The sequence below is a fragment of the Amblyomma mixtum genome, chromosome 4 (assembly GCF_055824585.1).
Source record: "Amblyomma mixtum isolate Tamu chromosome 4, ASM5582458v1, whole genome shotgun sequence".
NCBI classification, from domain to species: Eukaryota; Metazoa; Arthropoda; class Arachnida; order Ixodida; family Ixodidae; genus Amblyomma; species Amblyomma mixtum.
This window is the reverse complement of record NC_143015.1, coordinates 70,538,203-70,566,189: the sequence shown is the minus strand read 5'-3', so window position 1 is coordinate 70,566,189 and position 27,987 is coordinate 70,538,203. Positions and strand designations below refer to the sequence as shown.

The following is a 27,987-nucleotide window of genomic DNA, read 5'->3' as shown; positions in this document are numbered from 1 at the left end:
ATGTACATGGTCGCCCTCATCGCTCTCTTAGCACTGGTCCTGGTCATCGCGGCCGCCTCGTTTGCATGGGCAGTCGGAAGTGAGTACTCCAGCCAGCTTAAAAAAGAACTGATCTCTCACCTCACGGAAACGACCGGCAATGCTAAGGCATTTACCGTACACATGAAAGGATGCGGTGCAGATCCAAGATAGGAGTTTTACAAGAACAGGACGTTATAAGAGGAACACAACACACGTGCGCACTCACAACCAAATGATAACATATGCCAAAGCAAGCATCTATGAACGATGCGGCGGGACGTCCCGGGAAGTTAGAAAGAAAGGAAAGAAAAAAGCAAGCGAAATCAACTACCACCCTAAAATGTAACACATCTCTTTTCGGTGCTGGGACACGTGCGGAGTGCTGACACATTCTTCACCTTTTAAACGCTATTTAAAAATCGGTTTGGTTTGGTTTATGGGGTTTAACGTCCCAAAGCGACTAAGGCTATGAGAGACGCCGTAGTGGAGGGCTCCGGAAATTTCGACCACCTGGGGTTCTTTAACGTGCACTGACATCGCACAGTACACGGGCCTCTAGAATTTCTCCTCCAAAGAAATTCCAGCCGCCGCGGCCGGGATCAAACCCACGTCTTTCGGGTCAGTAGCCGAGCACCATAGCCACTGAGCCACCACGGCGGCCTATTTAAAAATCGATTTAAACTATTATACACGTTGAAGCGGGATGCAAGGATGTTCCAGTCACAGCATTCAAGTGCTTTGCTGCTGGCATGCCGCATCATAATCACCATCATCATCAGCCTGACTACGCCCACTGCAGGTGAAAGGCCTCTGCCATGTTTCTCCAATTAACCCTGTCCTTTGCCAGCCGCGTCCACCATATTCCCGCAAATTTCTTAATCTCATCCGCCCACCTAATTTTCTGCCGCCCCCTGCTACGTTTTCCTTCTCTTGGAATCCGCTCCGTTACCATTAAAGACCTGCGGTTGTTGTGCCTTCGCATTGCATGCCCTGCCCAAGCCCACTTCTTTCTCTTGATTTCGACTGGGATATCATTAACACGCGTTTGTTCTCTCACCCACTCCGCCCGCTTCCGATCTCTTAACGTTACACCTATCATTTTTCTTTCGATAGCTCGCTGCGTTGTGTTTAACTTAAGCTGAACCCTCTTTGTTAGCCTCCACGTTTCTGCCCCATAGGTGAGTACCGGTAAGATAAACCTGTTGTATACTTTTATCTTGAGGGATATTGGTAAACTGCCATTCATGATCTGAGAAAACCTGCCATATGCGCTCCACCCCATTCTTATTCTCCTAGTTATTTTCCTCTCATGATCTGGATCAGCTGTCACTACCTGCCCTAAATAGACATATTCTCTTACTATTTACAGCACCTGGCTACCAACTGCGAACTGCTGTTCCCCTGCTAGGCTGTTGAACATTTCTTTGGTTTCTAGCTAATCTTTCCTACACCATTCGCTCATTTGTGCCTGTGCCCGTTTGGCGAGTGTAGCGTAGGCCGCATGACACCGAGCCAAGAATCAGCTTTTCCCAGTAAAATACGCTCCACTTCCAGCCTCGTTGGCCAGCATTCACTTGTCACCCGGGCTACGCTACACTGCTAGACGAGCAGATGCATAAATGAGTGGTTGCGGGTACGTAAGAAAAGCCTCGAATATTGCATGCCAGCAACTAAGCCCTTCATTGCGGTGACACCGAGCATGTTTTCACCTCGTTATTTGTTTATTTCTTTATTTTTACATACTGCAGCCCGGCCCCATGGGGCTATTTCAGGAGTGGGGCTAACAATTTGGAATAAATGGCAATGTACAATCCACACACAAAAGGATTACATTTGACATGGTTGAATACACAGCGCGAACAATGTGTAGGCAGTAACTAATAAATTTAAGCAATGTACAATGAACACAACACAAAGAAAACATCATGTGGCACCGATAGCTGTTAAAAATGAGTTTAATGGAAGAGACCGCGCTGTGCCAGGAATTAAGTTCCAATGTTCAATAGTACGAGGAAAAAAGCTGTGTTTGAAATTATTAGTATGGTCGAAGTATGGCTTAACATTATGGCTGTGATGGCTCCTGGGCGATCCTGGAATATCAGGGGTAAGGTAGACATTAGGTGTGACATGATAAAGTGAATTGACGATGCAGTGCAAGAACTTCAGTGAATCCAGCTCACGGCGTGCGGACAAGGGGATTAGATTCAACGCGGAAAAGGCACAAGAAGGTGAAAAATAGCTATCATATCGACAATGAATGGACCTGATGGCTTTCTTTTGGATGCTCTAGATTTGACCAATTTCGCATTGTTTATGAGGATTCCAGACGGGAGACGCGTATTCAATTACGGGACGAATTATGGATTTGTACATTAATAGCTTAGTTTCTTTTGGTGCATTCATTCAGTGCGTGGCTGTTGAAAGATTCAGTGATCAGAAGGCCCCAGAGAAGTGCGAAGCAATACGCATTCTTCTCAAAACGGAACAATGCGTGCGTCTTGGTCCCTGCACTGATATGAGCTACCCTAGATATTCGGCGATATTATTTTCCGTGCCGTCACGCCGCATCTTCGTAACATGCTGGTGTTGGCATACGAGGCCACTTGGTTGCTAGTGCGCGCGTGTGGTGCGTTTCTGTTTCAGCGACCTGTTTTCGTTTTTTTTTATTCATCCCTTCTCGTGAAACAATAGACCACCAAAATGCGTAGATAGCCACTCTTCTCACAAGTCGAGTGCTTCGAGCCTCAAAAACCAGGAAACAAAAAGTCGATCGTCTTTTCTAATCTGGCTCTGTTCCTAGTGGAATATAACTTGTTATTCGTGCATTTCCGTTGCTTGTGCTGCGGCCTCAATGACGCTGTGTGCCCGATAAGCCACTTGATACGTCATAGTGGCGCTGGGCATTATTTTTCCGAGAGACTGCCTTGATTGATGGATTGTGACTTTGTCTCGCGTTCCTTCTCTCTTCCCTTTTTAATCCCCTCATTTCGTTCCCCATTGTAGGGTAGCCAACCGGAAACCTTTCTGGTTAACATCCCTGCCTTTCCTTCCTCTCTGTATCTCTCTCTCTCTCTCAGTAGCAGCGTACGATCTGACGGGCATGTCATTTCAAGCTAGCGACTTTTTTGAAGTTCGAAGCATCATACAGAAAAAGTAGTCGAGAGCCTGCTTGGTGTAATGGAGAGGATTTCATGCCCTTTGCAATGTGATCAGAGTCGAAATAACTCGCTAGTAGGAGTGTCAGGGGTTTAGTGGCGTACTGGCTGAGCACTTCGGAGCCCGTCACTCTGATATAAGATAAATCGCCCTACCCGTCACTCTGATATAAGATAAATCGCCCCTAAACTATTCGTAAACATCGTACATACTCTATTTTCTCGGCACAGATACTTCGTTTGTCTATTCATTGTATACAGACTGTTTCTAGACGTTTTGCAATGGGGAAGGTAGCCGGGCCAGATGGTACATGAGTACAGAGAAAACAGCGCGCGGAAAATGGGACCGCGACTAGAGGAAACGCACGCACAAGGTCTGTCTACGACCTGAAGATTTACTACGGAGCATGCAGTAAATACGAGTACTCAACGTAAATAACATAAGGAAAGCAAAAAGCGTTCTTTTTCCACTTCCTAGTTGTCACTAGTTTGCGACTGATCGAATCTCTTTACTTGTCAACGCCATCCATGGGGTTCTTACGCAAGTCACGCCTGTTTTTTGAAGCGAAAAGCTTCACTACGCTAGTCAACACCGCGCTTCGCGTGAGCCGGCGTATGTCGGAGCACGAGTGACGTCACGCACGGCGCAGGCTATTGCACATGTGCGCCGCCACTTCTCCTCGCCACTGTTTGACCTTTCGCCGCAGCCGTGCGCAGTGCGCATTTGAAAGGAGGGGTATATAAGGCTCGCTTGACCATAGAACAGGCGCACGCTGCCGCGCGCTATGCGTCATCGTTTGACGTTCGCCGCAAGCGCGTGTTTAGCGCGGAGGCTGGCTATAATACCCCTTGCCAGAGAATAGGCGTGCGCATTCAACATGGAAGGAGAAGAGAATGATACTACCGATATAGAAGTGATCATAAAGCAGAACCATAAGCTAAACCATAAGCATCCCCGCAGCTTTTCGCTTCGAGATATCCAGGCTTAACATTAGCTAAGCCCCAGCCAACTTTTTTTTTCGATGCATTCATATAGATCGCGCTTGTGCTGATGGTTGTATGAACTCAGAATCTGGCATCTTCCAAGATGTGGAGTGCGTTTACAGTAAGACACCAGCGTGCTGCTGTATCACGTAATGCCATGTTCTCTCAAACTGCCATTAGCACAACTCCTTGTCACTCTCTCTCTACAGAGTATATACGTATAAGCACACGTGGTTTGCGAAGGTTTAGAATGCCCCAGTCGCACTTACGTAATGGTTATGATTACGTTCTGTTCATAGGAAGAATCTTGTGTGGACCTATACGCTTTATTAAATATTCTCCAGGAGGCTCTCAATGTTCCCTATTACAAGAGGAAGCATTGGTGAAAATAATTAAACGAAAGAAAGTAAGACAAGGTGAAAAATTAATAAGAAACGAAAAAAACTAATTTTGTGTCGTTTCTATGTGCTCGCTTTCTCTCAATGCAGGAAAGATGCATTTTACTGGACGTACGACTCCTGATGAAGACCTCCAGTGACGCTAACGAGCAGTGCTGATCTTCGAGGCCAGAACTCGTTATTCGCCTCTACGGGTTCACCAGAGCCAGATCGGCCAGCCTCCGAAACAGCAGGATGACTTGGACAATTTACCTGAGGATGAACACATATTCATGTTTCTGCGCACGCATACGCTGTTTTTCTTTTCCGCCTACTTGAGACTGCTTGGTGTCCTCGCATATTACCATCCGTTATCTATGTCTTCAATTAATTCCTAAACGCCTGGACAAAGGTCCTATACCTTGGTCCTTATTTTATACGTTTTCTTTTTTTTTGGCTTCTATCACATGTCTTTGCGTTTCATTCCTAAAGACCTAACTAAAATTAATTTTGTGATTTGATGGGTCGGCAACAACGAGCTATTTTAAGTGAAATACATTGCTTGGAGCGAATACCGCAAATTCTGACCAAGTCTTAAGTCTAAGAATTACAACTGCATACGTTTAATTTGTAAATTATTAGAATACACGAATTTCCAGTGGTTTCCATGACTTCCATTAAAAATGAAGTATCACCTACAACTACCTATTATCAATATTCACTCTTTATTGTGCATGGAGTAAATGTTAAACGAGTAACAATATAAATGAGGAGGTTGAATGGAGAGCCAGTGGTTATAATATATATGTAGAAGATTGCTACAGGTCCTGAGCGATCACCTCACTCATCCGGTCTGCTTTGTCTCGACAGAATCACGGGGTGAAGTATTACGAAAGCTTCACAAGCGTAATCGACGAGACTGGGTCAATATTCACAACCAGATGCTGTCAGAATGGAACACAGGAGGCACTTCAGAATGTGTTGGATTAAGAGAAAGTACTCCTCATTGCATCTTGTGGCTTCCCCTTCATAAGCCTAGAATATGTGGGAAGGGCTGTTCCCGACACTTTCTTCGTCGCTTCGAAGCAAAATAAAATCTATTCACACCTCCGTCACGAATTTAAGGCAGTAACTGAGTTCTAAAAGAACATACTTGAAACATTTTGTTCCTGCGTGTAGTTATAATGCCCATTTCTCTCTAGATATTTCTATGAAGTTGAATGGTGGACCACTAGTTGACGCGTAATTCTCCTTTATCAATGGTACAGTACCCCAACTTCTGGTTTCGCCTCTCGGCTCGTTTGTAAGTTTTTGCAAACGGCTATTTCGACTGAAAGTATCTAACAATGTAACCTAAAATATAACGCAGGCTGTGGAAAGGCGGCCGATTATTAGAGGGCTGTTAGTTTCTGGTGCGTAGTAAAAGTACGAGAAAAATTTCTTCGAGTAAAGTATTCGAACTGCTGTATCTCTCGCTCTAATACGCAGCCATAAGAGATTGTGCTATGCAACCAGTTTGAACGAGCGCTTTTTTTTCTGATGTTATTTCTTTCCATAGCATCTCTCATTATCCGCCAGGTGTCAAAGCTTAATCGGAAGTTGTGAGACTGTACCTTTGAGAGGACGGCATTATGTCTAGAAAAGAACGCGTGAGACGCCCGCACGTCACAATGCATTCAGCCAGAATTGAGGACTATGTAATGTCACCCTGCCGCGCTTTAGCTCTGAATCGTATGCACCGTGAATGGCAGGAACGCACCGACGTCTTGCTTTGTGCTGTGCTGTCGGCAGCGGGTCTTTCGCCAGACAATAGTGCTTCATACACCGCTTGGACACAAGGACCTGATCATCGTTCACTGCTCGACTTCATTAGGTCAGCGAACCTTTACTCATTTATTTAGGCATCCTCATCTCGAGCGCTTTTTTTTCTGATGTTATTTCTTTCCATAGCATCTCTCATTATCCGCCAGGTGTCAAAGCTTAATCGGAAGTTGTGAGACTGTACCTTTGAGAGGACGGCATTATGTCTAGAAAAGAACGCGTGAGACGCCCGCACGTCACAATGCATTCAGCCAGAATTGAGGACTATGTAATGTCACCCTGCCGCGCTTTAGCTCTGAATCGTATGCACCGTGAATGGCAGGAACGCACCGACGTCTTGCTTTGTGCTGTGCTGTCGGCAGCGGGTCTTTCGCCAGACAATAGTGCTTCATGCACCGCTTGGACACAAGGACCTGATCATCGTTCACTGCTCGACTTCATTAGGTCAGCGAACCTTTACTCATTTATTTAGGCATCCTCATCAATCATTACATACCGTTTTATGTCCTGAGGCAATCAACATCACATAAAAAAAAAGCTGATAAACGCAATGATAAAGCAAAACTTCTAAATTGATCAGGAACAAAGGCGTTTCAACGACCAGCTGATGAATGCCTGAGTGACGGCCGCACACGCCGGGAAAAGAGCCAGATATCGCTTTCCACATGTAGGTAGGCTTCGTCTCTGATGCATATCGCACAGCCGCAAGGTTAACGAGTAATTTATCCAGCCACGGTGTTCTTCGTGGTTCTTTACACGGGCACAGTTAATATAACGATACTTGCATTTGTGTGCTTTTTTTTTAATGCAGGGCTGAGGGAAACGACCACAGAACCTAAGTATCATGCCCAAAAGAGAATATCGATGATGGGGCGCCAAGCTAAATCTGCTAAAGCTGTTGCCGGCTTCTTAAAGAACCATTTACGTAAAGATCGCATGCTCAGTAAGCTAAGCTCTCTTCACTGGGGCTAACGCTCAAAGAAGGCCTCTCAAATTTTGTGGCACCCGAGCGGTAGAACAATTATTATGGCGGCGAACTGCACATGTTCCTGCCTATTTTTGTTCTATTTTTTTCCCCTTTAATGCGATTGGCCGTTTCAGTTAAGAAACAGACAGCGTTATAAAATTGTCTTACTCTCCCTCCCCTTTCACTTTTGAAGCAAAAGCTTCACTACAGGACCTCGGGCTTCAATCGCGGACCGTGCAAATTTGACCTTCAGCTGATTTAGAGGTCAAGCCATTAAAAGGAGAAAAAGAAATGGAATCACTATCCATGACAGGGAGTCGAACCCGCGTCTGCGCGAGCAGATTTTCTTTAAAGGCCGCTCAGCAAGACCACTATAGGCTAACGCCGCTCTTTTTTTTCTTTCACGGTATTTATTTACATGGTTTTGTACAGAAATGATATATACATATGTGTGTGTGTATACACACACACAAAAACTATTTACAGAGCACGTAGGCAGGCGCTACGTGGCACGAACATAATAGTAAACATATTATAACTAAAAGGCCGGTAAGCATATACGGCGCATCGGGAGAGGAAACCAATCCGGTAAAAAGTCAAATTCTTTGTATATATCCGTTACCTGCAGCAACATTTGGATAAAATGAATTCTGGGCGAAACAACAGGTTCAACATTGCGGGCTTGTATGCGCGTTTTCCGAAGGCTATGAAGTCCAATCAGGAGAATCATATCATAGGGGCTCGAGTCAGGTGGGGAAACAACAAGGTAGCGCACGCTGTAGGAATTTATGAGAAAATCTTTCTGTAGCGTCCTCTGCAACACATCCCAAAACAAAATCTCGTCTTTGCAGTCTATCAAACGATGTTCAATTGTTTCAGGCACATTGCACAAACGACAGTCTACAGAAGACACAAAAATGTTTTTCCTATCGAGCCACGTGTTGACAGCTATGGTTTCGGTGCGTAATTTATAGAAAAAAGTTTTGGTGCAAGGAGAAATTGGCATTTTACGCACTCGCTTTAAAAATCGTGACCCATTAGCCCAAAGTAGACATAACGATGCAGTGGGGGCGGTAAGAGCGTCGATATCAAATGCCTGTACTGATTTTTGCGCGAAACAGAATATAAGTACTCATTTGAAAACCGAAGTGTAAAAAAACGCACGGAGGCATAATTTTCCTGCATAAAGCCTAGTAAGAGGGGGCGTTCAGTAAAATTTGAAGAAACTACTAAGTTCGCGCAGCCAACACGCCTCGCACAACTCAACTTCCATCTTCTCCGTCCCGCGGCACTGCCTGCTCACCGTCGTCTTCTGCGTAGCACAAATCCGTGCTTGCGCTCCGATTCGAATGTAGTAAACATTCCCTGTAGTTTTTTTTTCTCTCTCTCTCTTTCTCTGACCGGAAGTGTAAAAGTGAGGGTAGCAGCGAACAGGAGCCTTTTCTTCCTTTTGTGCATTGATTACGGCGTATCCACATAACCTTACCACAGGCAGCGAGTTAAGAGCTCTTTCATTAGGCAAGTTCGGAGACTCCCTATGGCACGCGCGTATAAAAAAATTGTCATTTTCTGACCAATATTCGAAGACCAGTACGCTCTCTCGTCACGTCAGCAACATTTAGACTCTAAACGCAGCGCCCCCAATAGCTGGCTGCCCTACTTATATATGGAATCCCCATCTCTTAACCTGCGCGAAGAAGCAGCGGAGAGCACGGCTTCTAAGCGGGCTTTCGCAACTTGTATGATCCCGGCGCTTGTGTCAACACTCTCTGTGAACGACCGCTCAACGGGTGAACTTCGTTAACGATACAAGTTTTCTTTATACTGCAGCGGGTACACCCTCTACGAAGATAACGGTAATGTGAGAAACAAAGTTTCGTCTGGAAAAGAATGGCGCTAGATGAGTTGCGAAAGCTGTAGAAAAGAGGCAGGATACTGAGACTGATAAAATATTCCCGACGTTACGAGCGTATTCGTCGCTCTGGATGTAACAATACAAGCGCTAATCTGTACAGGAGATGGGAGCTCCTTTAGGAATTTTGTAATTTAATTTCAATTTTTAGTTCTTCCTCTTTCATTAATGTTGTCATATAGATTAGCTGCTTTCCCTCGCGGCCCTTTCCAACTGAGTCCTTCTTAAGCGAACCGATTCTCACGCCTTCACGGCTCAGTGGTTATGGTGCTCGGCTGCTGACCCAAAAGACGCGGGTTCGATCCCGGCCGCGGCGGCTAGAATTTCTTTGGAGGAAAAATTCTAGAGGCCCGTGTACTGTGCGATGTCAGTGCACGTTAAAGAACCCCAGGTGATCGAAATTTCCGGAGCCCTTCACTGCGGCGTCTCTCATAGCCTTAGTCGCTTTGGGACGTCAAACCCCACAAACCAAACCAAATCTCACGCCTTCACGTTGTTGTTGTTGTTGTCCTCTAAATAATGGCGCGTGACCACTGTGGGGGATTGGCCAAGACACAGGCGGCAACTATAGGTACTCAGAATGTTAAACAAGAAAATTAATGATGGGAAAAAAAATCAAAATAATAATGATAATAATAGTAATTAGGAATAAAATGAAAGAAATTCAGATGTGTCATTGAAATAAGTTATACAAATACCCTCTATGCGTTATGTTATGTAATGTAGAGGGTTATGTAATACCCTCTTGCAGAGGGCCTTTAGGGTATTTGAATAAATAAATAAATAAATAATAAATACTGAGAGATTGGTGACTGAAATAGAGAACGGGGCTAAATATTCCATGTTCCGGAAAGCTTTCGTTGGAGAGAAATATTGATCATGCGTCTTTTCTAGTTGAAGACGAAGAAGAAGAGCAACCTCGCAGTCAGCTCGTCATACGAACGGCAATGGGTAAGCGTAATTCTAAGGGCGCCATATATACGACAGCAGTTATAGCTACGGCTTGCCTAGAGTCGATTTGACAGCCACTCTACTGAACTGCGTTTCTTGGCTATTGACTCGGTCATTCCGGGGATTTATTGGAATGGTTGGGGGTTGGTGAATGGGTTTACGTCCCAAAGCGACTGAGGCTATTAGGGACGCCGTAGTGCAGGGCTCTGGGTAATTTCGACCTCCTGGAGTGCATTAAGGTGCATTGACATTGCGCAATACTTGGGCCCCAAGCATTTCACCTCCATCGAAATGCTACCGCCGGGGCAGGGACTGAACCCGCGTGTTTAGGGTCAACAGCCGAACCCCATAATCATTGTCAACTTGTCGGCTCTTTTCGGGAAGGGACACCTGACTCTCAAGGCAGTGGCGCGTCGCTTAACTGCTGCACCATGGCGCCAGGAGTGGTATGAGGAGAGGACCCCCAGTGATCTATGAGTGTGAAGTAAAGAATGACCAATTCCGCATATGTGAGCATTAGCTCATTATCTCTATCCGAGTGACTTCCGTCTATGAACTGTGGATTCGAACATCGAAAATGTTCGAATCCACCTAATTCGCCGTTGGTGTAACTGCGCACATAGACCGTCAAGGTTGGTTGGTTGGTTTTTGAGGGTAGGAAATGGCGCAGTATCTGTCTCACATATCTCGGCGGACACCTGAACCGCGCCGTAAGGGAAGGGAGGAAGGTAGGAGTGAAAGAGGAAAGAGTGAAAGAGGTGCCGTAGTGGAGGTCTTCGGAATAATTTCGACCACTTGGGGATCTTTAACGTGCACTGACATCGCACAGCACACGGGCGCCTCTTGCGTTTCGCCTCCATCGAAACGCGGCCGCCGCGGTCGGGTTCGAACCCGGGTACTCCGGCTCGGTAGACGGCGCCTTACCCCTGAGCCACCGCGGCAATATTTTTTATTTTGCAAGATGCTGTCACCTATTTTTACTTTCGCTTTGCTTTCGTCAAGAATGGAATATTTTCCGTAGAGTTCGCAGACTGCTGTGTGTTGTCGAAAAGTACAGTTTGAGGTTGGGTACTGCGTTGCGACTGTAGAAACATGCCGCTATATAATTAGGTACAGTACAGGGTTTTGTCTCCATTAGGGCGGACCATGGGCTCGCGGCTCAGCGCAGAGGCATTGAATTCCAGTGTGTCACAGCACAAGGAGCATTCAGCAAGCCAAATACATGTGTGTAAGGTCAAGGTCCGAAAGGATACATGGAACCAAAGCAGCGAAAGTTAAAGATCCAGCGGAAACGAAGTGTGTTGCGGCAATAAATATAAAGCTGCGCTACTAGGCTACCTGACCGCTAGTTATAAAAAGTCAAGCTGTATTTTTTTGCTTTTTTTTCTGCTATTGAAGGCTACTATAAAAAAAAATCACCTTTGAAGCAGCCGAGATACCCAATAAATTTTAAATTGTAAGTTATAGCAGCAGAAAAGAACAACAATTTTGTTCGCAGTTCGAATGCCCCCTGGGGCAAACCATTTGCAGCCAGAGTGTTGTGCAACCTCTGAATCACTTACGTGCAATTTTGATTCTAATCTGACATTTTAAACATTTACCTATTAAACATATTAAACATTTACCTCTGCTCCTTAGGATGTCCCGCTTATACACGACGTATTGCGCGCTCTTGAAGGTTAAAAATTCAGTGGGCACTTTGACTGTCTAAAGTGCGCAGAGGCGAAAGCGTTTTCCGCACCACTTTCGCTGTTTCTGTGGCACTGATGGCGTCACATATAATTGAATGCTAATTACTAAGTGATGACAAATCACTAATTAATGGTTAAAAACTAATTAACACATAAATACTAATTAACTGTTAATTAATGACGCTGAAGCTTCGCCTTTAGGAGTCGAACGCCACAGCGTGTTGTAGCGCTGCCAGGCAGTCCACGGAACCCCACCACACGTTCGGCGCGATGCCTTGCCCTTTGAACGCAACGATTTTTGAGGAAAGGAAATGGCGCTGTAATTCTCTGTGATCTCGGTGGACACCTGAACCGCACCGTAGACGAAGGGAGGAAGTGGGAGTGAAAGAAAAAAAGATGGCCCGTAATGAAGAAAATGAAAATTGTATTTGAGGAAAGGAAATTACGCAGCAACTGTACCCATATCTCGGTGGACAGCCGTCAAAATTCAGGAGGGCACTTTTTTGACCTAAAGTGTGGTCACTGATGAGTGGTTAAGATGTTAAGCTTCGCCTCTAAGAGTGGAACGCGACAGCGTCTTGCAACGCTGCCAGGGAGTCCACAGAATGCCATCGCCCATTTGGTTCTACACCTCGCTCGTCGGTAAATTGGTTTTTCAGGAAAGGAAATGTATCTGTCTCTCATATCTCGGTGGACACTTAAACCTCACCGGAAGGGAACGGAGGAGGCTGGGAGTGAACGAAGACACCGTATTCACTAGACGCGCCTTTTTTCATTCTGATGAGAAAGGTCATCAGACCAGATAAATAAATAAAACCGAGCAGGAAATTGGTCGAGTTCGGGAATCGAACCAGGGCCTCCAGAGTGCCAGACGAGCACGCTACCACTCCGCCATGCCAGCTCGATGGTTTGGAATGAACAAAGGCGCGTCTAGTAAATACAGTGTCTTCGTTCACTCCCATCTTCCTCCCTTCGCGTTACGGCGAGGTTCAGGTGTCCACCGAGATGTGCGAGACAGATAGATTTCCTTTCCTCAAAAACCAATTTACGGACAAGCAAGCCGTAGAGCCGAACGGGCGATGGCGTTCTGTGGACTCTCTGGCAGCGTTGCAAGACGCTGACGCGTTCCACTTTTAGAGGCGAGGTTTAAGATCCTAACCACACATCAGTGACACAAGCAGCACAACCGTGCTTAAGGGTTCCGACTCACCGCACTTTAGGAAAACAAAGCGCACCCTGAATTTTTTTTCTCATTCAGTGTCCAGTAATCACAGATTATGTGAAAGAGCATCACCAATTTTCCCCTGGTAGAACAATTTTTTTTTCTTGCGGCAAACCAATCAGTGTGGAATTTCAGCCAGAGCAATATGGGCAGTTTACATGAGAGTGAATATAATCTTCTGTTCTCAAGCTTCAAAGAATGTTTCTTTCGTAACAGTGAACTTTTCGTTCTCGCGTTTCTTTCCAGTAGCAGAACTTAGTGAGCTCTACCATGCATCTCTGCGTAAGTACTGACCTCCCTTTCCACACGTGCTAGAGTTGCGCGTTTCGGAATGCGTTGAAGGAAGGGAAGGGAAAACTTTATTTACAGTAATGGTTCTTCTGCGGTTTGGGGGCTTCTTCAGAGACGTCTTGGTTCTACCCCCAGGAGCCTTCTCTGTCGAAGTCGTCCGCCTCTAACCAGTGGTCGGTTGCCCTCAGTCCAGGGCTCCGCTGGCCACTGCCGCCCGTTGAGCTCGCTGTACCAGACCTTGTTGGTCTTCGCAGCGGTCGCTGGACAGCAGAGTCTCCCACTGCTCCGCACTCGGGTTTTGTATTTTGGGGACCACGTCTATGTTTTGGCAGGCCCATGTGATGTGGTATAGTGTAGGTTTTTCGTCGCACCAGGGACATTTGTTCGTGTATATCGTAGGGTGCATTTTGTTTAGTATATGTAGGCTTGGGAAAGAGCCTGTTTGTAATTGTCTCCAAGTGACAGCTTCCTCTCTGCTGAGAGATTTGTGCGGTGGGGGATATCGCATTCTTCTGCCTCTATAGTTTTGTAGTATGGCCGAGTATTCCCTGGGTGCTGGCGCGAGTTCCGCGGTCTCGTCGGAAGCTCGGAAAGTAATGTATCCTCGAGCTATCCTGTCGGCCTCTCGGTTCCCTGCAACCCCCGTGTGCCCCGGTACCCACACAATTTTGTGTAAGATCTTGTCGTTTTGTTCTTCCCGGTTTTTAATTCTGTCACTCGCTGCGAGGAGTATACGGAGCGCGTGACGACCTATCCTGCCATTCATGTAATTTCGGCAGGCTGTTTGAGAGTCCGTAAGTATTGTTAGTGACCGCCCGGTTCTATAGCCCTCCGCCACCGCTAGAGCAACGGCTACTTCCTCGGACTCTGCAGCTGTGCAGCCTCGGAGAGACGCGCTGGTCATTTCGCGTAAAGACGAATCGACCACCGCCGCTACAGCGATTTTGGTATCTCCTCCTCTCCAAGACGCGTCTGTATACACGGTCGTGGCTTGAGGAGCGTATGTTTTCTCGATGAATTCGGCCCTCGCTTCTCTTCTGCCTCGATGGAGGTTGGGATCCATGTTTTTTGGTATTGGAGCTACCTTGAGGGTCTTGCGAAGCTCTTCGGGGATCGTTGCCGTCCTCGACATTTCTCGCATCTGCTTGCGGTATCCGAGCCTCTGCAGGAGCGCTCTTCCTGTCGTTGTTTGCAACAGCCTGAGTTTTTGCGACTCATGCTGCGCCTCTCGTAGCTCCTCAAAGGTGTTGTGTAATCCCAGGGCCATGAGTTTTTCTGTAGACGTGTTGCGTGGTAGTCGGAGCGCTGTCTTATACGCTTTGCGTAGCAGGGCATCCGCTTGTTGTATTTCATTTTTGTTGAGGCACTGGTAGGGTAGGCTGTACGTGATTCGACTAACTACTAGGCTTCTGACTAGTTTTAGTGTGTCTTCCTCACGCATGCCATGTCGCCTGTTGGTGATGCGGGTGATCATGCGTGCGAATTGTAGCGTTGTTGCTTTCAGTAGGGTAAAAGTGTGAGTACTGCGCTGGTTGGATTGAACCCACATGCCCAAAATTCTTATTGTTGTCTTTTCGGGTATGGGCGTCCCATCTAGGTAGACGTTGAGTTTTAGGTCCTCGTTGGTTGGGACGGTCCGGTTTTGCTTGCCTCTCCAGACTCTCAGCAGTTCCGATTTCTCGGAATGCGTTGAAAACTACGAGGTAACTTCATTGGGAACTAAAATGGAACACAAATCATCCTCGGCAAACTGTACGCTTGCCCTTTAGTAGGCTGAAGAAGTGTACCATAAATTCAGGCTTAGCGCTGTTGAAACGCCAAGAAAGACAGCAGCTTAGATGCTGGCAGCCCCCTTATCATAATTAGTTGATGAGCTGCGTTCTTGATGGAACTCCACGCTTAGGCTCGTCGCCTCGGATGTTGTTAATAATGTTGATTGGTGAGCTAGTTGGTTCATGATCGTATAAATGAGCAGCAGAAAGGAAACAAGGACGTCGAACAAACATACAGACGAGGACGATGCTGCATCGTCCTCGTGTGTGTGTTTCTTCGACGTCATTGTTTCCTTTCTGCTGCTCAAATATAAGTTGGATGTTCTGCTTATTTTCTGACCGGAAAAGTGGGACAGCCAATATGAGCTCCACGGGCAAAACGCCATATTTGTGGCCGTTCGTACATGTTCTGCTTGCATTGCATGCTGAACAAACAATTCAAGAATTTTGCGGTTTAATATTCGTTTTCCGGTTAAGCATAGGCGGTCCTCGCGCATTCCATAATAATGGAGGAGACAAGGCACAAGGGTGAAGATTATGGAAGAGTAGGGAGGATATGACAAACCAGATGGGGAAGCTAGGCGAGTGGGTGAGAACGATGAAAAGCATATGAGAGAAAATGATGCACTCAGGTATCGGAGAACGAGCGAACACATGAAATAATGTGTGCTCAGCCTCAGTGCTCGTACACGCTTACCGACAACTTGGAAAACTGTTAAAGTACTTGCCCCGTGTACATTAATTTCCCTGGATGCGTATTTTCGTAACTTTACCTACTTGAGGCCTTCTTTCAGAAAGTGCTTTTTGCGTTGAATTCGTGTCGTAGAATCACGCGTTAAAAGGAATGAACGTGATAATCAGTATCGACACTAGGAACTTTAGTAATCGAATGCTAGTATAAATAGTCGTTGCACTCGACGCAATGTTCACAGATTCCAAATGTATGGAACTTCTTTATTGCTCTAAAATGCTTCGTTTTTTTTTTCATGCAGGCGCCATTTCCCCTGACAAGCCCCTACCAGGTAAAACCTCTTCGTACTCGTAAAAAGCGTAATATTGCATGAGAGTTTCTTCCCGCGCTTTGCTACAATCGCGAGTATTATTGTTCTCGGAGACGCGTTCACCGAAAACTACTTGCAAAACAATTTTGCTAGTCCAAAAGTTCTGGATGAAGCTTTAGATCACTTCCTCCCTCGAGCTACCACAAGAAACTTAATACCTGAAATGCCTTGCAGAAGAAAAGATATAAGTTCATACAACTGCAGTTGTCTTTATTAATAGCAGCCGTTTTTACTTTTCAGAAAGACATTTTACTAAGACTTGGAGGCAGGTGACCTGCAGTTCACCGCTGTTGAGCTAAACAAGAATGTTTATTTGGTTTCATGGATCCGAAACCAATAAATGGCCCCTAATTGTTGCCCCCAGCCACTTGAAAGAACACATTCTAACGTAAACTTCTAAACAGAATATTTTCCTTCTGTTTGAAATGGTTCCTTCTGCTGTATTTTGTGTTTTTTTGCTTGGTTTTTCTTTCTTGCTCCAGATTTATCAAACTGTGGTATACTTTTTACTGTTTTTTGGGCCGTTGTGTTTTTCTGGTGACTCACTCCTGTATGAGCCTGTAGAGGTTTACAGTATTTCTAAATAAATAAAAATAAATAAATATCACTTATTGAAGGGGGAAAGCTTCCTCATGAGATTTAGATAAAAATCAGACATCTGTACAGGTGCAATTGTTACGACCCTTTTCTTAATACTGAACAGTGTTACTGCAGTACAAAATATAGTTCGAACCTAGCCGAAGGTCCCAATTTCACTCCATAGCACTTTGCGGCCGATCTCTCTGCCGGAGGGCATAAAGAAAGAGATACGTATGCCCACTGCAATGTAATAAAGCGTTTCCTTCTGGCATGGTGGATGCAAGTCGTAAGCCTTCGTAGTGTCGGCAAGGAGTCCAGGGAGTCAACCACGCGGGATTCAAGAGGAGATTGTCAGGACGTTTGCAGACATCCGATAGAGAGAGGTGACAACATTGCCTTCCTTAAAAGAAAGATACAAAACAAAAGATACTGCATACGCTTAGCAATAATTAGGACCACCACTGAAAACACTCTCGAGAAAAGTGGTTCGAAAAAAAGGAAGCGTAAAGGCGGTAAGCCTAAGCTCTACACAGTTGCGTGAACTCTTATTCTGCTTCCAAGCAATCAACACTTCTTTTTTCACAAGCTCTTCTATAAGCCATAAGGAACCCGTTAAGCGCTAATGATAAAAAAAAAAGTCCGCCGTGGTGGCTCAGTGGTTATGGCTCTCGGCTGCTGACCCGAAAGACGCGGGTTCGATCCCAGCCACGGCGGTCGAATTTCGATTTAGGCGAAATTCTAGAGCTCCGTGTTCTGTGCAATGTCAGTGCACGTTAAAGAACCCCAGGTGGTCGAAACTTCCGGAGCCCTCCACTACGGTGTCTCTCATAGCCTGAGTCGCTTTGGGACGTTAAACCCCATGCACTAAACCGATTACAAAATAGCCCTTTAAGTCGTAACTTTCTGTGTTGAGCGCTTAACTGAGTAATTGTCCTGCGCAGTTAGAGGTCATTCGTCACGTCGTACGCTTAGAAATAAGAGAGCAAAATGTTTGTACTGCTTTCACTGATGCGCATACTCACACCCGAGGGCCACGGAAACCAAATGATTCAATCTCCTTGAATAAAATGAGCCCTTCCCGATTCAAGCCTTCAGCTAGAATTTTAAATCGAAGCCGAAATATTTTTTCGCTTGGATAACTTTTGCTTCCCATGTCTGGTGGCTTGGCGCTGGTGGCCTTAGAAGTCTTTGTAGCACGAAACTACAAAAAAAAAACATTTATAACCCATTTCACAAGATCTCTAGTAGTTTAAAAATTTCTACTTCTGAGCCGGGTAATCCCACAGTAAATAGCTCTATTGCTTCGTTATTAACAGCTTGAACAGTGGAGATAAAAATATTTTGTTTTCATGAAAACAGGGAGTGCACAGCTAGATAGACAAGATATATAGATATGACGTCATCCTGTTACTGGTGCAGCTACAAAGAGCACTTTTCCCGGTTCTACGGTGTGGACGTTCGTGTAACACGCCACGCCTATTGGTCAGTATACAGTGTCGTCACGCAGTGACATCACTGCAACGCCCCGTAACGACGCGCTGCTCTCAGTGGTCCGAACAGAGTGACTATACAAGGACAGCACAGTAACATCTTGTGTACGCTGCCAGAGAAGAGGGATAATTTTGACGAATGAAAGTTAATATACTCACAACCACCATGAGCTGTCACTTAATCTTACGTAACGCAGTGGTAACCATGCTGTGAATTTTCTCTTTCCATATTCCTACGCGGGACAGATGAGAGCGGTTTCTGGGACGCGCCGTCCACTCCAGGCAGCTACTTGCCTTACCGCATCCTGTACACGGATCGGGCAAGACCACTGCGGCCGTCTGACTTTCCCGGCACGAGCAACAGCGGTAAGGGCGAGAGCTAGTGGTCACCCAGCGACGCTTTATGGGCTTCGATAAACAAAGACAAGCAATAGCCGCGCTGGCATCAATGAGAAAGCATAGCATCGGATCAACTTTCTGGCGTATCGCTGTCACGTAAACAGGGAAAACGCGATAGGAGAACGCCTAGCACTAATCCGCCAGGCAGGGGTAGATCTAGAAGGACAAGCTGATATCCGCGATGAATGGAAACAGGTTTGAAGGCACAGCTCCCCCTCCCTGGGGTGCCCACACAATAAATACCTCCTTACCTCGCTTTTAGGTTTACCCCCGGCCGGTTAGGTGACAGCTAGATTTGTACTCTACGATAACAGCTGCACAGCTGAATTGTACACCTATAAGATGAGGGATTAGTAAAACTTTATTTCTGTAATCTTCGCTGACAAGTCGTGTTTCTGTAACTGTACTTATTGATATCAGCAGGTTGTTATATGACAGCCTAACAGCTCAAAGCAACGCTGAATACTAACGGAACTTTCGCCATGCATCTATTATTCCCGAATAATTAAATAAGTTGCTCTCAGAGACATTTGGCACTAGCCAAATTTCCAAATTTAACAACGTTGAAATTCCGGCTTGTTGGTTGATACTTCGGAGCAATAGCGCGAACTGGACAAGGGACAAAGAACGAGTAGACACACTGGGCAAACTTCCACCAACTTTATTAGAAAGAAAAGCACAAGAATTTATACATGCACTTTTGCCGTGTCATCCCAAAGCATGCGCAAATTCACTGCGAGCGTAGGTAAGCTATTTCTTTTTTTGAAAGTCTGACAGAAGTCTGACAAATCTGAGAAGTCTGACAAGTCTAAGAAATTTAATGAGTTAAGTTATGCCCAAAAAGGTGCATTCAAACCTTAAAGAGATATTATAACCGCCAAAATCTGTACCTGTCCTGGTCTTAAAGCTTCGTTGATGCTTGTTTTCAGAACCAACGCTGCAAACATCGGAGTAACCTAGGGCAAGGGTGCTTTCCAACGATTCGACAAGAGGACTTGTCTTAGTCAAAGTCCTCTTAGTCTCGAGGACAAGTCCAGTTGTCGATACTTTGTCTAAGCACCCTGAAGATGCCCTCCTCCCTCGTTCAGCTTGTGTTTATTAGGACAACGAAGTTAACAGACCAGAAACTTCTTAATAATTTAACCACGAGCTTTCGCCTTTACAGGTGAGAAGCGGAGTTTCTTTTTGAAGCGGTGGCCAGAATTTGCAACCATAACGGTACTTTTTGAATGGCAGGATGAATCTAAAGTTTAAGAGATGCTGAAGTCAGCTCCACCCGATTCGCGTTCACACAGAAATTGAATCTGCGTCGTTTTTGAACTACAGTGAAAATTGTGCGCCAGAAAAGACGCTTTTCATGATGGCCAAATTCGATTTAAATTTCCCCCATCTCTCTTTTCAAACATTTGACCTCCGTATCGATATAGGCTCCGTGATACCCGTTTTGAAGTGAATGGCACTGTAGCCTTTCCTCTGAGATCCGCTACAAAATTTTGTCGAAGCTAGCAGTTTAATTGTGAAATCGGGCAGTGAGTGCGACCACTTTATCTCATTTGATGGCCGCTTCTGTATGATAAAAGCTCCGTTTTATGTGCGAAAGGCCGCTTTGCGGTTATATTAGTGTAATGTACCGACACAGTCACCATTAAATTTTTTCGCGGAGTTCCTTAAAGCTTCTACCTACCTGTAGCCCGCCAAATGAGTCCCCTGTAAATCGCTGATCGACTCAGAGCGCGTCACGTAAAGTTTTCACTGCATCATCACGCTACGGTAGACCACTTAAGCTACGGTTAATTGTTTCACTCTAGGGTTCCGTGGGTGCTGGAAACTGGCCCCCAACGAAGGGGAGGGCGTCCGCTAATGCATGTGACTAATGGCAGACAGTGAAAGCCCACAGTCCACACCCTCCTCCGGCAATCGGTGGCATGGCTGAAAAGCCCCTTCCTCAAATGCGCTGCCTAGACTAAGAGAAGGCTCATTGGCGAGAAACTGCGTGTGATTGTGCTTATTGATTTTGGCACAGTATGAGCCTTTGCAAATTACCATGAACTCTCTTGACGAGTGCTGATTGGTTATTTATTTATTTATTTATTTATTTATCTGATACCCACAGCGCCTTTCGGCATTACAGTGCGGGGGGGGGGGGGGGGTTACAAACGCAAGAGTAGATAGCACAATGCAAAATGCAAAAACACGTCACATACAAGTGATGAGAATAACACAAAAAGTATGCAGCATAATAACAAAGAAAGCAGACACGCGGTCGTACACACGAATATGGGAACGTGCGCATGTGTTTACATACCAAGAGGGACAAGGCTGTCGACACATGTAATCGTGACGTATGCCAGGGAAGCAAAAAAAAACTATGAAATGAGAACACACACGTATAGAAGCATAGGAAAATAGTTATCACCTCCACGTGCAACCAGCAAACCTTATCTGCAGTGAAATTGATTATTAAAAAAGCAGAAATGAGCCATTTCAGGTCCGCTAAACCTTTTAGTGCAGATTGGTCTTCCGTGATCTAAGTGATAGGGTATAACACCCTGTTCCATGTACCCTTGCCACCACGTTGACGTCGCTGACTACTTAGGCACGTCAGGCTCCTGGTTCCATACTCTGAAGGCAAAATACTTTTCAGCCGACTCCCACCAGTTGCTTAAGAAACAGTGAGTGGCTGCAGCTCGCACAGGCGCTAAAATTTGACAACCTACTCTTTTAAGCTTTTAAGCAAGAAAAAATTAGTCTCTTAATATTTGAAATAGTCTTATCGGGGTCTGTTCCTGAAAGGGACATGTAGTGCAATGAGTGAGATTGGTTGAGAATGTAGTAGCGTTGGGCGTTTCATTCTGGTACGCATGGAGTTCAGTGCCCTCAAGGAGACTTAACGGGGCCGGGGAGGGGGAAGCGGGGCATGGCTGCAACAACCATTTCAACACCGCTAAAACCGAATACATCTACTGAGTCAAGTGGAACTTTTTCAATACTGAGTCAGAAGCAACTAGCCTGAGTGAAAATTTTGTCTGGGAAACTGTTTTTGTCAAAACTACTCAGTAAATACCTCTTTACGTTTGTTCGCTTCGCTGCCTATTTTTTTTTCAGCGCTGCACACATTGAACTCCACACGTTTGAAGACTGAATCTTCTTTCCCTGCTAGGCACGCCACTCTTGGAGCGAAAAATTCAGTAGACGTGACGTTGCTTGGAGTTTCTTTAGGTGTATTCTTGCAGTCAATTAAAGCCCCTGACATATGTTCCGCAGATTCTACCTCGTCGCAGAGAGAGAGCTCGTCTGAAGACACGTCGACTGACATCAGCAGTAGCTCGAGCTCTGAGTGAGTACTGCCAGAGGCAGGCCGTGTACACGCGGTGGTATCTGTGGCGAACCGGCACCGCTTCTTTCGAATAACGATGTTAGCATCTATTTTTCTGCGTGTCTTTTAGACAATCGCGTGCCACTTAACAAAGGGCGGTCAACACTCTCAGAAGAAGCAAGGACTGTGTGAATAAGAACAGCTTGATATTCTTTAACGCAGGCCAACCTAACGCTAATGCACTTGTCATTCTTAATTATAAAAAAGCGTAACATTGAGTACACAAAGAACTAGAGAATAAATACAGGCTCGCCATATTGGTTTCCAATTTATGGGACTAACGAAGACAGGAAACAGTTGCCGCGTCCCCAGAAGTAGTGCTCTACTACTGTGGTAATCATAAGTGATAGAATCTTTTTTTGTGGCTAAGCAACCCATTTCCACGGAACTCATGTGCCACACATTGTGCGCTGTAGGAGCTCATGCATACCTTACGGATAGTTAAGTAACAGCCAGTAAAGGTTTATGCAACGCTGAGGGCTCCAGCGCAGTTATATACAAAATGAAGAGCTCATTTTTTCAGAGAAGTCGTGAGAAAATTGACTAGCGGTAGCTATCGGTAGTCGCGTAAACGCAAGGGAACTTAGGAGGTGGGAAGTTTGGAGCAAATCACTACCGAATGCTGACTGAGAGTTTTATGTTTATCCAGAAACCTAATAAGGAGTGACATTGTCGAGAGATAGTTGAGAGCAAGACTTTTTCTGGTGTCCCCAAAGAAAACAGAGGGGTACAGTCGCTAGTATAAAAGATTACCACTAGAGACGTGCCACCGGAGCGAAGACAGCAATGCTTGGCGGTGCGGTTACGAACACGTCGATAACAAACGTGTCATGTGGGTTCGCAATGCACGCTGCCGCGACAGCCGCAGTGTGCGATTTTAAGGCGAACGGCTTTAATGGCTGACACTCGCGGCGATCACCCCGTTCTTCTGTGTACTACATCTGTAGTGAGTCATAACTAGTCCTTACTAGTCACAATTCCTGACTAACTAGTCATTAACCAGTCATCAACTAATTAGTCATGACTAACTAATCATTAACGAGACTTATACTAATGAGCCATGACTAGTTAGGCATTAGCCAATAATGACTAGCTACTCATCCACTAATTAGTCATCACTAACTAGACATTAACTAGTCATCAACTAATTAGTCATGACTAGTTAGTCATTAACCAATCATGGCTAGTCAGTCATGGGTCATTACTAATTAGTCAAAGTTGCGTGGAAAGACTTTCGCCTGGAGCACTTTAGATCGTCAAAGTGCCCCCTGAATTTTTTTCCCGCTCCGGTGACGTCATTGTTGTAATCTTTCTCACTGGCGACTGTACAGCACCACATTTGTTTCGGCTCTGCTATAATCAGTCTTGCTTCCTCACTTCCCTTTGGCTGCAAATGCTTCGGTCTGCCGTTATCACTGACACCATGCATTCATTGAAGCGTATGATTACAATAGAATAGGATCGAGGGAAAAGGGCCATCCATTGTTACAGTCCACGTTCGATGTAGCTTTTCATGGTAGTGGAGAAGGTACCCAGTAGTGTGTTCAAACTTTTTGTGACGTCGCAGGACTACTTTTCCTCTGCACCCGTGCATCTGGGTCACCATACTGATGCTCGCCTCGCTCTGTTGCGTCCTCTCGTTCCTCCTCGTGGCGGTTGTAAGCGGTAAGTTGACTGTGCTTCAAGAACACACTTGCTCATATCGGCAACGGAAGTCTCTATGTACGTAAAGTACGGTCTAGTTGGCAGCACGTCATCAATTCCGGAACCCTTCTGCAGCAGTCTGGCTTCGGCATCGTTTTGCCCTGAAATAATACGGGAAGTCAAATTTAAAAAATTACTGGAAAATTGCAGCGCAGAAGTAACAAGGACGAGACGAGAAGGACGCAAACACAAGCGCCGACTAACAACTGTGTTTTATTGCTCTGAGCCAGCCTATATAAGAACTAGGTACAAAACAACAAAACAGAAACCAACACATCACCTCACGCATTCGTGGCACGATTATCGGAATTGTCTCAAGTTCCTCCAATCTTTCGTCCTATCATTGGCGTTCAGAAATGACATTTCTTTTTCACTAAGGCGCACAGAGGGGTTTCTGACACACTTATCTGCGCATTTTGATATCGCCAGAGCTTCTGCTATCAACCTTGTGGCGGTTGATAGCAGAGGCTCTGGCTGCAATTTTCCAGTATGCAGAACCAACTAGCCAGTCACTATGTTTTAAGTAAAAAATTTACACAATGCACTTAAGAATACTTACGTGCTGTAAAAGCGAAATTATTACCTTTTGTATATTTTTTCCTTCCTTTCTAATGACAAAACTCACCATTAGCATACAATGATAAGGCAACGCATGGAGTCGGTTCACCTTTATTCGACATAAAGGAACGCAATTTCGGTGCCGTTATGGTCAGTAAAAAAGAGCTTCGTGGCTAATGCTTTGCGTGCTTGCCTCACGATCGAAAGTCCTTGATACAAATGCCCACCTCTTCGGAAAATTTTTTCTTGATGGGGTTTCGTGGACCACTATTCCTGGCCGCCGATAGCGATGCCAGTTTTAGTTTTTAGTTGCTAATAGGCCGAATAAGGCTTTCGCCTTAAAATCTTACATGCTGCAAACCGATCCCAACTGGCCATCGAAGGGCCCCCCCAATAGAGGTTATCCCCTAGTGCAGTTAGCGGTACTGTGCTGCACGTCTTGCGGGCTCTCCTGTCGCAGCCTCCATGTCGCACGCACTCGACAGATTGGCTCGTGATTGCAGACAGGAAGCGTCATTGAAGGAGCAGGTAGCGCGAGGGGGTTACGGGCCTCTGCTGTACCAGGAATTTATTTTTCACATGCACTATTTGTTGTTTCGTGCAGAGCTATAATTTTATAACGTGGACACAAAAATTGGGGGACACCTAAGAAACTAATATGACGTGTAAATGCGAAAGCAAGTTCCACTGGGTGCGTGAGTGAGTGGACTCCTCAATCGCGCTTTAAACAGTCAGGGTGGTCCACCTACAAATGGGAGAGGCCAACAGCCACAGAAACCAAGGGGCACACGGGATTTTTAATTAATTTATTTATTTTGTGGTGTTGATACTGAATATGTTATCGCTTAAAGCTAATTGATTACAAAAGCAGAAGAAAAAACAACCACATGCCGCTGGCGGGATCTGAACCCACGACCTCAGTTATGCTTATTTCATTGTCTCAAAACCAGCGGCAGGTTCAGTGCGTTGATTCTGAGCAAAGGAAAAGGCACACAACTGGATCGCTGGATCAGTGGACACCTCAATCGCGCTTTAAGGTTATGTGGTTGAGGGGACGCTGCCAGCCTATTGCTCCAGGCGGGCTGATGGCGTCATTTGCGTGCAGCGTTTCGGCCATGGGTTTTTGATGACGGCGGGGTTTTCGCGCAATGAGCCAAGTAATGCTCTTGCATTAATACTGCCTTTCTCTTCCTAAATAGGTGTTCATTTGCTCTATTGCCATAGCTTGCAACGAGAACGAACTTCCCAGCTGGTCACTAGCTCAGCTTTAAGACTGTAGGTCGGGAGTGCGTACTACGGTGGCGACTACTAGCAACAGGCGAGACTGCGATGGAGTGTAGAGAGCGTTACATTTCAGCCTCCCTGCGGATCCACCGATTTGAAAGGTGCTGTGCACTGAGAACTGATGAAGCACTAAAACGGGTTGAACTGTGCGCTTTTCCATTCGAGCGTTATCAACTCGTAACGTCATCCCCATTCGGGTGCAGCATGAATGCAGTGCTGAATTACCGGAAACAGAAGCCCGCCATGACCCTATGAGCTTTCCGTGAATTACACCACAGCTGTCATTCCGTTCAACCATAATCATACGTTGGCTACACACAGCACTACAGGCAACAAAACTAAGCCAATCAGTTAACGAGACCTTCTACGTAAATGAGGTAGTTCCGTGTTTTTAATACTGCAGATGGCAGAATTTTCTTATCCCGATCAGAAAGATACTCTCATTGCGCTGAATCTTTGTGCTAAGCCATGAAAGCTGCAACGAGTGAAGACAAGACTCTGGTGTCTAGATCTGTGGAGGTCTTCGGTTGTGATTAGAATGAACAACTCCAGCAGTGCACCTAATCGGCCCAATATTAAGGCAAAGGCCTTTAATGGCTCATCGTTGTCGACTGAAAGTTTTCAGCAGAGGTGCCACGCTTTTTCTAGTCAGACCAGAAAAAAAATCTTTGTGGCGATGGGATTCGAACCACCATCCTTCCGTTCCGCAGCTACGCTACTTCCTGCCAACGCATATGCAGTTCTCCTTGTCTACGACGCTGGAGAGTGTTTGCAGAAAGGCGTCGAATCGACGGATGCCTCCCAAAAGCCCTCCAGTGTGTCGAGAATTTAAGATTCACAAACAGTTAGAAGAAAGTTAGGTTTTATTGTACGCCAAAAAATATACAAAACATCATATATGTACAGACGAGGGTCCCAAAGTCAAAGACTGCACCGGGACCCTCGATAAATCAATAATACAAGAAATGGTTACAGCATAGTTAGCGGATAAATACAAAATATAGAAAATATCAAATCAACACTTCACAAAAACAAAGTCAAAAATCACAATAACGCAGGTAATATACACAAAAAGGGAATAACACATCAGCATTCCAATAAAAATACTTTGAGCTTGTTTTTGAATTCAGGAAAAGGAAATTGATGTTTTTAGATTGGGTGGCAATGTGTTCCAAATTGAAATGGCTTGAAAAGACGACGTCAATTTTGCCATAATTGGTATGGACTTTGGGCAGCAGAAAATTGTTTCTTGCTGCAAATCTGGTAGGCTTGTGAATGATCTGCTGAATGGGGTCTACAAACTGAAAATGTAGGGTGGCATGTAGTAATCTAAAGAACATGATTGCAAGGTGATACTGGAAAAGCTGGTGGACTGGTAAAATATTGTGCTCCTGTAATAAAGAACGAGCATTAGTTGAGAAAGAACGCGGGTGGCCCAGTTTTGTAACTGTTGCAGAGACGACAGATGGCAATGATAAGTATTTCCCCATGCAATAATCCCGTAAGTGATGTGACTATGTATGAAGGCATAATACAAAGATAGGAGGTTGCATGGAAAATATGGACGCACCTTAATTAGGGCTCTGATGCCAAACATAGATCTTTTTTTTTTGATGAGCGATATCCCAGTTGTGTACATAATTGACATCTTAACCACACATCAATGACACAAGCAGCAACACCGCGCTAAAGGCTTTCGCCTCACCGCACTTTAGTTCCACAAAGTGCACCCCTGATTTTTTTGAAAATAAATGGCAAAGGCCAGTCTTACAAAGGACCAAAGTGAAACCACCCATTTGCAATATTGGGCCGATTACCTATGCTGCTTGGCCCTTTGCTGTAGTAATTCATGTTCACCGTTACCGGTATACACAATGTTTTGAGAAAAGGCGCGCAAGAGTAAGCCCTTTAGTTCTCCCTTTGACAAAAGGTGTATAATGGATAGTTTTGAAAAGGGATGCAATTTGGAAACGTTGAAATCGATGTTTCCAGAACGCAGGGTGAAGGCGCCGACGGCGACGCCCGACGAATCGGCTCTCTTCGTCGACCCCGTCCAATTCATGGGGAGACAGGAGCCGGACGTGGACACTCCCGGTTATGACGAGACCACGAGCGAAGCGCCGTCAACGGTGTGGCCGCAAGTGGATCTCGTCGGACGGGTCGACGACGACCAGGAAAGAGAGCCGCGAGCCTGACAGCCGGCCACAATTAATAATATATTAGTACCTATCCTTGCATCTAGAGCAATAAACTTGTAATTATTTGGGTGGACTTACACAAGCCCTGATTGGAAGACGTACAGCGTTTGCGAAAAGTAACCAGGTGCACAGTTTGCTTCTCAGTCGTATTTTAAAGCGATTATGCCAGCCCTC

At 45.5% G+C, this 27,987-nt stretch overlaps 1 protein-coding gene across 1 annotated transcript; it reads left to right on the top strand.

The window, feature by feature from the left end:
- On the top strand, positions 1-27,810 carry LOC149346877 (uncharacterized). The gene is made up of 5 exons (XM_089541440.1): positions 1-79; positions 18,541-18,660; positions 21,958-22,030; positions 23,637-23,734; positions 27,608-27,810. The coding sequence occupies exons 1-5, from the start codon at positions 1-3 to the stop codon at positions 27,808-27,810; spliced, it is 573 nt and encodes a 190-aa protein (XP_089397566.1).
- Positions 27,811-27,987: the final 177 nt, after the last annotated feature.

Coding starts and splice junctions, on each gene's coding strand:
- LOC149346877 (XM_089541440.1), top strand. CDS start 1: ATGTACATGGTCGCCCTCATCGCTCTCTTAGCACTGGTCCTGGTCATC. Junction 18,661..21,957: donor TCCCGGCACGAGCAACAGCG/GTAAGGGCGAGA, acceptor TATGTTCCGCAG/ATTCTACCTCGTCGCAGAGA. Junction 23,735..27,607: donor CCTCGTGGCGGTTGTAAGCG/GTAAGTTGACTG, acceptor CGATGTTTCCAG/AACGCAGGGTGAAGGCGCCG.